The following is a 12,898-nucleotide window of genomic DNA, read 5'->3' as shown; positions in this document are numbered from 1 at the left end:
TAATTGACCTTAAATATAATTTGTATATCTATTGTTAGTTGTGGAATGTTGATTTGAAGCAACTATTTTCTTTACCTGTTCCTCAGCTCCAGATATAGACGAATCATCCGTGATGCAACTGGCAGAGATGGGTTTCCCTCTGGAAGCCTGTCGGAAAGCAGTGTACTACACTGGGAATATGGGGGCAGAGATGGCCTTTAACTGGATAATAGCGCACATGGAAGAGCCAGGTAGGACCTCGTATCTTGTCTGAACCGACACATTTTGAACAAAGGCATATCCTTTGTGTCCTCTGCTAATTCCATATAAAAGCATTACTTAAAATAATAATAATAATAATAATATATATTTTAAATATTACATAAATAATATGTAAAACAACAAAATGTTCCATACAAATAATAAATTATGTACATTCGTTATGGCCTAAAACTTGCAGCTGAGACAGTTTTAAAAGTATGAGATCTTATTTGTTCTATGGCTCTGGTCACATAGTCTAGTAATCAAGGGAAAAACACTCATGTGTCTGCCATTTTAGCTTCATTGACTAAAAGGTTGTAGACATTTTGTTGGAACTGAAGTGTGAGAAAAAGTCTAATTGAGCAGAAGACTGCTACACCGAAAGGAACATATTCATATTTGCATATAAATCACCCCATTTTTTTCAGATGTATTTCAAAGAAAAAAAACATTATTGTCTTATATTCGGAACAATATGGTATGTCTAACCCCAAATCCTGAAAAGTTGGGAAAATACAATAAAATCAAGAATCTGTGATTTGTTAATTCTCTTTAACTTTTATTTAACTGACAAAAGTATAAAGAAAATATTTTCAAAGTTTTCACTGACCAACTTATTTAAAGGCACACTGTGGAGAAATTGTGTTTTTGTCAAACAGCGACCCCTAGAGTCGCTGTGGAATACTTGCACTGTCGTAAATACCCCTCCACCCCCCCAACCTCTACGCTAGACTTATTTATGTCTTGATATTTATGTGAGATATTGAAAACTGTTCTCATGATAATCGCAAAAATCAACGTCAACAGCGTCGTCTGATATCCCTCAGGACTACGTGATAAATACACCTCACAACACCTGAGTTCAGCTGGCAAACTAGTTCGTGAGGCAAGCTAGGCAATAAAACATAACGCAAAAAAGAGAAACGAGTGTTTGTTAGCAAGTCTGTTAACAGCTCTGATAATCTAAAGCTAGCTAGACATATGTGGAAATTATTGGACTGGTCTAATTATCAGCAATGGATGAATGAACAGCATGTAAAAAAATGACATACTACAAGCAAGCGCAACAACATACAACATAGAATGCAAACAAGTTTACAAATACGAGATTTATTTACTGGCCACTTCATGCGTTTTCTCAGATCGGATTTCTGATTTATCAAAATGATTCCATTTACACCTGGTCACATAAATGTGTTTTTGCGAAACGGATTTAAATCCGATCTTCAATTCTCGCGCTATATGCAGATTTAATGGAGTGCACGCCACCGAAAGCAACAGATATGAGCTGCATTTTATTGATCATCAGCTAAAATTTCAAAATCAAAGACAGCAATAAGAGAGAGCAGTAACAGCCCTGGTAAGATAATTTTGTTTCTTTACTTTTAATGATGATGATTGTGTGATAAGCGACTGCGACTTACTTTCACTTTGATTTGCGATAGTTTGCATGTTGGCTTGATGAATCGATGCTCAGCTGCGGTAATGCGTGTTCCAGTAGCGTCGTCATATCTGGCAATAACATATAGACTATAACACGCTCTCACACATTTTTTAATTTATTTTTTTAACATTTTTGGGAGGAGTACAATTTACATATGTGGTTTCAACAACCAGATGCACACTTGTCCAGTTTCGTCTGGAATGCGTCTCAGACCTCCTCCTGAAGTGGTTTGAGCGGTCGGATTCAAATCCGTCTTGAATGCGTTTCGGAGGGCATTTACACCTGGTCTTTTCACGATCGGATAGCTATCCAATCTGAGAAAACGCATGAAGTGGCCAGGTGTAAACACCCCCCATGACAAAAACATACGCACGAAAGCCGAAAACAAACGCTGGTTGGCCTCTCACGTCCATAGACAGTATATAAACGCTCACATCCAAATTTGAGGAAGTGGTGGGGGAAGTGACGTATGCCGTAAAGCAGTCGAATTTTGTAGTTCTTTTTGTGCTCGGGTTACTACCCGAACCCCGAAGTTACGTAGTGCCAGTAAAAGCGATACAGACCCCGTCAGGCTATGGCAGACGTGTCATTCAACCTATTGTAAGTCGATGTACCATCACAAGTGTCTTGGAAATATATTATGAAGGTTGAAAAGCTACATAGTGTTCCTTTAAACACATTTTAGATTTTGATGGTTTGATGGCAGCAACACACTCCAAAAAAGTTGGGGCAGAGGCATGTTTACTTTTAATTATACTTTTTAAATGTTTGGGAATTGAGAATACTAATTTTTGATTGTTTTAAAAGTGGAATTTTAGCCCAAACTTCGTGATAGTTGTCTTATTCTCCTTTACACGATGGGCCATACATTTTCAACAAGAGACAGATCTGGAGATCTGGACTGCAGGCAGTCAAGCACATCCACTTTATGGTGTAGAGTCTAGAAACCACTCTGATTTAGCACGTGCAGAATGAGGCCTGGCATTGTCTTGCTTCCCAGGAAAGATGTCTTGATCTTGATTTGTACTGATGCATCCCCATACCATGACAGATGTTTGCTTTTGCACCTGTTGCTGATGAAAGTCTGGATGGTCCTTTTCATCTTTGGGACTCAAAACTCAATGTCCGTTTTCCCCCAAAATTAGCTGAAACGTGGACTCATCCGACCACAGCACACATTTTCACAGTGTTTTGGATCATCTGAGATAAGCTCGGGCCCAGAGAACTCAGCGCCATTTCTGTATTGAACAGATGTATAGCTTTCTCCCTGCGTAACAGAGATTCAAGCTGCATTTCTTGATGCAGCGGCAGACTTTAAGTGACAACAGTTTTCCAAAGTACTCCCCAAAGTAGTCCATGATGTGGCTATATTTAACACAGCAGCATGATGGTTTCTCATGCAATGCCATCTGAGGGCTCGAAGGTCACGCACATTCAACAGAGGTCTCCTGCCTTGCCCTACACGGACTGAGATTTCTCTGGATTCCCTGAATCTTTTCACAATATTATGTATAGCATTTGGTTAAAGACCTATTTTTTTTGTTGCAATCTTGTATTGAGAAATGTGATTTAATTTTTTTTTTTTTGCAATTCACTCATGAAATTTGGCACAAAGTGGTGAGCCATGAATGACCCAGTCTTGAGTCTTGAATGAGTCTTTGGTGGATGCTCCTTTTATACTCACGATAATCTCACCTATTACCAGTTCACCTGCTAATTGTGGACTGTTTCAAACAGTTTAACTGCGATTTTCTGTAGTCTTTTCACTTTTATTTTGCCTCTGTCTCAACTTTTTTGGAGTGTATAGCAGCTATCAAAATCTAAATTTGTTTATATTTACAAAATACAATTAATTTGGCCAGTGAAAACATTGGCTTTTTTATACTTTTGTCAGTTAAATAAAGGTTAAAGAGAATTAACAAATCACAGATTATTGATTTTATCACATTTTACAAAATGTCCCAACTTTTCTGGATTTGGGGGTGTTTGAAATGAATATATAGTTCATTGCATTTTATTTGCATTTTTTTTTTTTCAGAACAGACCTGTGATAATATACATACAGTTTCCCTAAAGGAAAAATGTTAATTGCCGTCTATGCTGCATTAAAGATAAATAAGATGCAGAAGTCTGGTGCGCTTTGTGAAGCTCATTATCTGGGTTCCAGCCACAGGGGAAAATTTCATGTTTAGAGCATGCCACTTAGCTGGGCTCTAAGATAAATACATGTGACGTAAAGAGTAAAGAGAGTAAAAAGTAAAGAGTACTTTTATTGATGGGGAAATGTTCATGCCAAATGAATTAATCCAAATACAATTTATATCTAAATTGCTTTATTTGAAGTAGATTTACACAAGAAGTTTACACAAGGTTGTATTTCAAGTCTCTTGCTAGGAACCCTTGTTTATCATGGCGCTTCTGGCTAGTAAACAGAGTCCTCACACTTCAGCGTCACCTGCAAACTGGGAATTCTGTTCTCCTCACTTTCCTGCCCGAGTTAAGCAGCCACCTGAGATCACAAACAGACTCAGACATACACACCAGTGGAGTCTCTAGTGGTCCAAACCCCATTAGCTTCACATCTCCTGGACTTGTGTGGCGTACTTCTACTCCACCGCTACAGCTGGGCCTGTTTCTATATAGTCACCACTGACAGGGGTTATTAATATAGTGCGAGTTATACACAGCTTCATACATAGATTTTTTTAGTCTTACATAAATTATTCAGTACTGTGGAGGTGATATAAGGCTAGTCTAAAGAAAACAGAAATCCTAACTTAATTTTTTATATTAAAAAGTCAAATTATTTGGATCTGCTTGAAGTTGATAATTTTAGTCTTTCTATAATTATTATACAGACAATTCATACAGTCTTTCTATAATTATAATACAGACATACCAATTCATACCTTTTATTATATCACTTGTTTGCCTTGACTAATTCAAAAAGTGTGTATAATATGTATAGTGTGTGACTGTTTATAGTCAAAAACATTTAAAAAACAAGCTTTTGAAGTTATTTAAAGCTTTTTGAGTAATTTAAAATTAATAAGTTCTCCCAATATCACAGTTTTACTGTTTATTTATAGCATATATACAGTAAAGCTGTAATATTGTGAAGAATTATTCCAATTTAAAAGAAATGTGTTTTATTTTCAAATGTAATTTATATCTGTGATGGCAAAACTGAATTTTTAGCAGTCATCTTCAAATCATTCTAATATGAAACATTTTTCTCAAGAAACATTGCAAATAATAATAATTAGTCAAGGCAAAAATATGATTATAAAATAGAAAACTTGCATTTCCCATTTGTTTAGAGATCTGCATAGTACAATAACTTAGTTTTAACTAAACTTGTATAATTCATATTTAATTAATAGTAAATATTTAATTAATATGTGATAGGAAATTATATTTATGTTAAATTTGCATCCTTATTTAATCCATAATTTCCTCTTTTTTTAATTATGTTCAGCAGACAGCAGTTTTTATAAAAGCATTAAGGAAATGGATTATATTTGGCTAAAGTCCATTGTTAGGCATGGCACACAGTAGTACCTTTAATACTTAATTAGAATGTTTGTAGGACTGAGGCAGGTCAGTTTGTAGATGTTAGAGGTCAAACATGGTGCTGTCATACAGTTTGTTTGTGTGTGTCTGAGCACAGCATTTGATCTTGAACATTAAAGGATTAGTTGCAGACTACAGGGAATGGATTACATGGCTCGTGTTCATTTGAATTTCCGGTTTATCTGTGTAATCTCAACAGGGCAGCGACTGTGATATTTTCATCCTCTCTGCACATTTGGTGAATAAATCCGCACTCTAGATTGAATCTGAAGTTCTTCTTGAGATACTTTGGATGTATAGAACTACATAATGTACTTGGTGTTACATCTACTTTCTGTGTTGTATGTGTTCTGATATTTTAAATGTAGTATAATGTGTGATATAATACTTGGTTTACACTTCATTGTAAGGTGTCCTTGTCACAGTGTAATTATATATTTAATTCCTGAGTAATATTAATTAACAACATGCACTTACTATAGGGTCAGAGTTAGGGTTTGGTTTAGGGTTAGTTTCATATAATTTACTGTTATTACTATAGTAAGTACATGTAACGTGTAACAAGGACACTGTAAAACAAAGTGTTACCAAGACTCTTATATCTCTTGTGAAACTTACTTACTGTAGATTTTGCTGAGCCTCTGGCAATTCCCGCTTACATGGAACCAGACCTGCTCAGCCCCAGCCTCCCTACTACCAGTGCGCTGGACAACCAGCCTCCAGAAGAGAGCATCTCCATCCTCACCTCCATGGGCTTCCCCAGACATCACACAATCAAGGCTCTCAAAGCCACAGTGAGTGTCCTGTCTCATTTGCTTCATGAGCAGTGGCCCCGAAAAAGAATTTGGACACCTAAGCCACACTTAAATATATGTATGTCATTGCCTTATGATAAAGTACACCTGTGGTAACTCTGCTAGAACACCTGTGTGAACTTTACACATTCATATAACAAAAATTATTTTGAGAACAGCTGGTTAAAAGTAATTTCAGAAATGGGTCGAGGTAGTTTTGATAGAAGTTCATACATTTACGTTTCCAAAATACTTTTTGGGGCCACTGTATGAAGGATGTTACTGATTTGAACTGTTACTAGCTGCAATTTTTCAGACTTGATTCTTTGACAGGAATATAATGATCATACTCTGTCAAGTTACACAGACGCAACATGTTTTGGCATGTCAGAATCCGTTTTGTCACTCGTCGCTCTTCGAATAAGCATGTGAGATTGGAGTAGACATCTCTTCTGTTGAACTACTTGGCTAACCTTCACAATCTTCTCATGTACTGTATGTTTGAAAGTTCATACTTTTTTTAAATTGTTTTAAGGAAATGTGATTTGTATTGACTTTCTTCAGAGATCATGCTGCTATTTAGTAAAAATTAGCTTGGTAACTAAATGAGTTTATATACAGGATAATTCAGAAGTTTTGGGTCAGTAAGTTTTTTTTCTGATTTTTCTTGTTATATAATGTTTAAACATTATTCCTTCACAGCAGGATCTGCTTCTTCTTGAATAATTACCTTTGTCTTTGTGTTTTAGACAATGTGGTGGTGTTTTTCATGTCTGTGCTTGTATGTGTGTTTAAAAATAGCTTCTCAAGCAGCCAATAATAGCTCGGTAACAAGTGGACATCTTCAACCTACGTCGTTCACATTTGTCCAGGAAAAGATGAGGGCGCCAGGCCACATTTACTTTCAGTGCTGGCATTTGCAGTGAATCACGGCACTATTTCAGATTAGTGCCTATGCCTTAATGAGTCTTTTGACCACGCTAGAATGACCTCAGTTAAATCAAGGACTTTCGTCTGGTCTGAGCAATTTAAAAATGGCTCTTTGCCTAAGGATATAATTTTGATATTCAGTGTTTTCTTGTGAAATTAAAGCTTGCCATGTTTTTTGTCCAGTTAAGCTGTTAGTCTGTGTTTTACGAGCTCCTTTACTCAAGTGATGAAAGTATTTGTCTTTTAGCCTGAAGGCAGTGGTACGGTATCATGAGGTGTCTTCTACTTCTTGTCTGACTATAGAACAACAACTTGGAGCGAGCTCTTGACTGGATATTCACACACCCAGACTGTGAAGAGGAAAGTGAGGCTATGTCAGACACAGCAGACACCGAGCCGAACGATAACAGCTTCTCAAATGCCAACGCTCACAGCGAATCCTCGCTGTCTCCAGATCAGGACCTGTCCAGCCCCCGCGTCAGAGACGGACCCGGGCGTAAGTGCTCACCGAATATTGAATTCAACAAACACACATTGTTGGTTAGATATTTCATTGCTGATGTTGTTGTTGTTTTTTCTTTTCTTTCTCAAAGGTTACGAACTGTTTGCCTTCATCAGTCACATGGGAACATCTACAATGTCTGGTCATTATGTGTGTCATATCAAAAAAGAGGGCAGGTATGCTGATTATAATGTGTGTTATTTATTTACACCTTTTCATTTTGTGGATGTTACAATCAGACTGATTGTAACATCCACCTGTCAACAACAAACAATGATGTACAGTTGTAATTGAAATTATTCAAGCCCCATTGCAAAATTTACAGACTTCCAGCTGTTTACAATGAACAAATCAAACAAAAGTAATTGAAATAGCTCAACACAACAAATGTGGTTTCCCCAAATTCAACTGAAAATGCAACTTTTAATGACTTAAGACTGCAGTTTCAAAATTATTCAACCCCCTGAATAGGATCCCTCACAACAAATCTGCGAAACAGGTGTTGTCTCAAGCACACCTGATGCAACTAAACAAGGGCTTCATTAGTTAGAGCTAGAACACATGACATATCTGAACTGGCTAGGTTTGAATATAAAATTAAAATAATAAATGTAAAATAAAAATGATCAAATTGAAGTGTTTGGGAGAACATTGTTTACATTTATAAATTGTAAATAATTTATAAATCTTAAAATTATATATAAAAAAAAATATGAAAAAATTAAGAATGAGTATTAATGTTAAAAACATAAAACTTTACAACAAGTTTTCATTTGTTAACATTAGATAACTAAATTAGTTGACATGAACTAACAAAGAACAATACTTCTACAGCATTTTTTAAGTAAGGGATAATGTACATCCAGCCGGTGGTTCTCTCAAAATAACCTCATCACCCTGTCGGGGGTTATTTTGAGAGAACCACCGGCTGGATGTACATTATCCCTTACTTAATGTTCAACATTTACTAATACATTATTAAAATCAAAAGTTGTATTCGTTAACATTAGTTAAAGCACTGTGAACTAACATGAGCAAACAATGAACAAATATATTTTTAGTAACATTAATAAAGATGAATAAATGCTTTGTGTGTGTGTGTGCATGTATATATAACTGAAACTCAGATTTTTTTTCTTCACTTTTCTAGATGGCTGATTTACAATGACCACAAAGTATGTTTGTCAGAGAGACCCCCTAAAGACTTGGGCTACATGTACTTTTACCGGCGCCTGTCAAGCTGCTAGATCTGGACCTTCACAACCTTATGCACAGCCATTTGGCCAGAGAGGTGTGTGGGGCACCACTGACACTGCTGGAAACTAGGGAAACATTTACATCTGTGAGATGGAGAGAGAACCTCTCAGCCCCTGCCAAGACCCACACAGACACTAATACCACAGCAACGGTCGAGCAGGGAAACATGTTGTCTGTCTGAGTTTTGTTTATTTGTCCGTCTTGTGTCTGCTTTAAAGGTACGGTGGGATGCGTGCAATTTTAAGTATGCAGATTATTTTCCTTATATATTCTCAAATTATTTGTTACATTTCTCATTGAATACTTTAAGCTCCTGTGCCAGTATTTTCAAGACGTACTTCTTTTGAAAACAACATGTGCCTGCATTTACAAATGTTATTACTGCCATTTCAGAATCTCAGAATGTACTCACTGCAGTTCAGTTTCATGTTATTTGGGTTACCTAGTTGTTAAACAACAATAAAAAGCCTGTCAGAGTAGATTTCAGATAGAGATCATGTTTAGTGGATTTTGATGAAACTGCAATCGATCTGTAACATAATGTTATTTCACAAAAAACGAATGTTTTTGACTCATAGAGGGAAAAAAAGTTTTTAAAGGCAAGTTTATTGAAATACTGGACTATGTTCCTTGTTTGATAGGGTCTTAATTTGCTGATAGATATGTGCTAGATATATATTCTAGCATTTGGATTGATCCATATATGTGGCACCATTGACTGATTTTTTAATGGAATCCATATTTTCAGGTTTATTCTCCCCAACAGCAAAGGTTTGTCGAGTTTCCATACCTTCAGGCAGAGGTAAACTTATATATATTAATATAAGAACATTGAGCCTCTGGCTTTAAGAATACAAGTTTATACAATATTATTACATTCAACTTTAGGTCCATGATAGCTTTCAGTCAGTCTGATATCTGACCAGAAAATGCACCAATATCACATATTCATGAAAAGTTCAAAGTTCTTTACTTTGATCATATCTTAGTAGTTTAAAGACTGGAATGCATTTGAAGTCGTTCTGTTTCATTTATTTCCAGTCTCAAAGAATGTAATACTATTTTTATCCCGTACTTAAGCAATATGTGATGTCATACTGTATAGAACAGAATTATATGCAGTGTTATTTGTGCTCAGTGTTACCAAATCTTAAGCTCTCAAGCTTTATGACATATCTGACAAACCTGGCTCCGCCGCCATCACCTTTAACCGATTTCAAACCTTGGACATTTCATTTATTTGCTGAAGAAGTATGTCATTCCTAAACAAAACCAGAATGCGTTCTCAGCAAGTGTTCTTTAAGTTTCGGCGTAAGCCTCAGTCTGAGGGTGAGCACTGAATTAAAGTTTAATATTCATTGTTTTGATCTCGCTCAAGCTGAGGTGGGGCCTGTTCATCTCAATTTATTTCAACTGGATGTTGCACAGTCAGTTGTAGATTGTACCGTCGTGTTTCTTTCTATTGTGCAATAATGTTGGGAGCTCCGTGTCTTTGTCCGTTTACCTCGTGTTGTGCATGTCTTTCTTTGGTGTATCCATCTGAGGTTCTCTCACTCTTTCTCTCCTTCTCTTTCTTACTTTGAATGAATATTCATACCCAGTTCCTCCTACTTCTCTTTCTCTCTCTTTTCTTCCTGTTCTCTTTTCTGTCTTTATATTGGGTGTGAAAGTGGATGTTTTACCCCACCTTTCTCAAACATGCCTTGATTTTTTTTTTTTTTCTTCTTCTTCAGAATGTGCACTAAAACTCAGAGATTAGTCAGTTGACATTTTGCAATATATTATTGATTTTTAGCGGGTTCTGTTTTTCATGGAACTGAAGGTTAAGTGGTACGTTTTTATTGTTGAACTTTTTTCTTTCTTTTTTTTTTGCAAAAAATGTGTGCCAATTCTCTAGTTACTATACAAACTTGCCCACTTGTTTGTTATAAGTTTTTTTTTAATGGGTTTTCTGATCCATATATTGTTTAGAAACACACAGTCATGGCAAATGTGGGAATCCTCATTCAAATATCTGTTCAAACATACTCGATGTTTGGATTGTTCAATAAAATCCACAATTGTTTATCTGTACCATTTTCATATTTGGCAATGGCAGTGTGGAAACAGGAGATTTCATCCATGGAACCATTTGTTTTTGAGTCCCATAACAAAATAACAGATAAATGCTCTCATGGCAATAACCAGGCATACATAATCTATTACAATATTTTATTTTAAAAGATAACTTTTGTATATGCATCTATCTTTTAAATATTGGGCCAGAGTTATTAAAGCCTTTGGCAAACATTTAGAAAGTTTGCATGTACAAATTCAGAAACACAGCTCTGAACAATGCATAATGTATTTGAGCCTCTAATTCTAAAGGCTTTAGTAAATCTGGCTATTGCAATAGTAATATAAGTGACTATAAAGTAAATATTATTGAGATTTTACCAACTGCATTGCAAAAACTGCTTGTTATTTCTAGATATTTTACGGTTAATATGCCGTATTCTTCAGATCTATATATATATATATCACACAAAATTGTGTGATTACACTGATAAATAAGTCATAGAAATGAAGGGTATAGATTAAAATAGGCATGTCAAGTTCATGCATATAAATAAATTTACAGCATTCAAAAATAAGTATATTCGGCATGCGATCATACATCAGGAGTATTTCTGGAGCATGAATTCATCTAGACAATCACACCTGAGATTGTACAAAGTTCTAGAAAAGAGGAGGTTTGGCCTCAGGCATGAGAGAATCTACAGTATCTACTGTAACATTCGGCTACAAAGCACAAGTCTGTTCTAACTGTATCGATGAGCATATACAGGACTTTTCAAATAGTTTTGGATACAGAATAATGAAATAAATACAGAGTGCAGTAAATAAATAAATATAATAACAATAACACTTGATAATGGGTGCTTGAATGGCTTTGCATGCTTTTTCATAGATATATATTTTTTAATAAATATATTCTTACACTTTGTGGGGGGATCATTAAAATATATGATGCTACAAATAAGCTCATCTGGATCAGGGAGACTTTTTAAAAAAAGAAACAAAATATCAAATAAAATAGACCATCGACTACCAGACCTTCTACCTACCAGTTTACACCTTAAAACACAAAAAGTGGCAAAGCATGTAAAGCTTTATGGTACTTGTAGACTTTTCGTCTGCTTTGAAGGAAAAATAAAAATGAAGGAAACAAATATCTATAGGTTTTGCATAGCATTTTAAAATCATTCAACTATGTACTGACTTTTCTCGAAGCGCAAATGCAACATTAAGCACTTGCGTGTTCACACTGATGAGCAAAATGGCAAGTCATGCAAGCTGGAGATCAACCGCAATAATTAATATGAGTGACAACGTCAGTATTAGGGTATAAAACTGTGAACAATCACAAATTGTTTGGCTTAGATATTGGGCAGCTTTCTTCAAAAACACAGACACTTGTTTTCCTGACAAATCCAGGCTGATAATTGTGGCAAGAGGGGCAGTGTATCAGAATTCCCTGCATCGAATTTTGTAAAAAATAATGCTATGTCCAAGAACACTTCAAGATGTGGTATGTTCCACAAAAAGACCTTGATGGAACATAGACTTCTCTTCAGTTATATCAAGAGGTCAGTTTATGGCAAGGAATGGCTTTTATCTGATATCATACCGATAACATTAATAATTTATTTTACATGCACGATAAGTAAGGCTTTTTAATCTGGTCTGCAAGCTCCAGGAAATAAAGGGGATGATGCAGCAGAGATCAGGTGAGGAGTGTCCAGGGTCAAGTCCAAATCAATAATAACCCCACCATCTCAAATAAAGAGTGAATTTGAACCAATACATTAAGTCTACAGAGTACAGTACATGTCTAATCAAGTCATTGATGTGAAGTCAATATTCTTCTTGCACATTAGTAGTCTGCGTTCCTCTGATCAATTGTGGAATTATTAAGTTGTCCTCCGATTCCCATTGTTACATTGCAGGTCAAGCTGATATTTTCTCTAAGGCATACTAGTACAATCTTCTCCAGGCATTGTGCTCTTTAAGATAATCGTAAACTGATGTGCAATTTGCAAACCTATTAAAATGGTAACATCCAGCCATCAGTTGTCATGAATGTAAAGGTGCTCTGCGAGAGTTCTTTTCATAAAG

General features: G+C 35.8%; 1 protein-coding gene across 2 annotated transcripts in view; it reads left to right on the top strand.

The window, feature by feature from the left end:
• The window catches only part of usp13 (ubiquitin specific peptidase 13), a 29,489-nt gene extending 16,619 nt beyond the window's left edge, over positions 1 to 12,870 (top strand). Inside the window, exons 17-21 of one of the 2 annotated variants that reach the window (XM_084128199.1) lie at positions 87 to 230; positions 5,885 to 6,051; positions 7,285 to 7,477; positions 7,575 to 7,659; positions 8,634 to 12,870. In XM_084128199.1, the coding sequence (XP_083984325.1) occupies positions 87 to 230; positions 5,885 to 6,051; positions 7,285 to 7,477; positions 7,575 to 7,659; positions 8,634 to 8,730 (686 nt within the window). In that variant the 3' untranslated portion in view covers positions 8,731 to 12,870. The remainder of the gene's footprint in view (positions 1 to 86; positions 231 to 5,884; positions 6,052 to 7,284; positions 7,478 to 7,574; positions 7,660 to 8,633) is intronic. The other variant, XM_084128198.1, reaches the window with a different exon arrangement.
• The last annotated feature ends 28 nt before the right edge of the window (positions 12,871 to 12,898 follow it).

Source organism: Abramis brama, assembly GCF_963993115.1.
Source record: "Abramis brama genome assembly, chromosome: 11".
Lineage (NCBI taxonomy): Eukaryota > Metazoa > Chordata > Actinopteri > Cypriniformes > Leuciscidae > Abramis > Abramis brama.
Note: the sequence above shows the minus strand (reverse complement) of the source record. Positions and strands in the feature narration are given on the sequence as shown.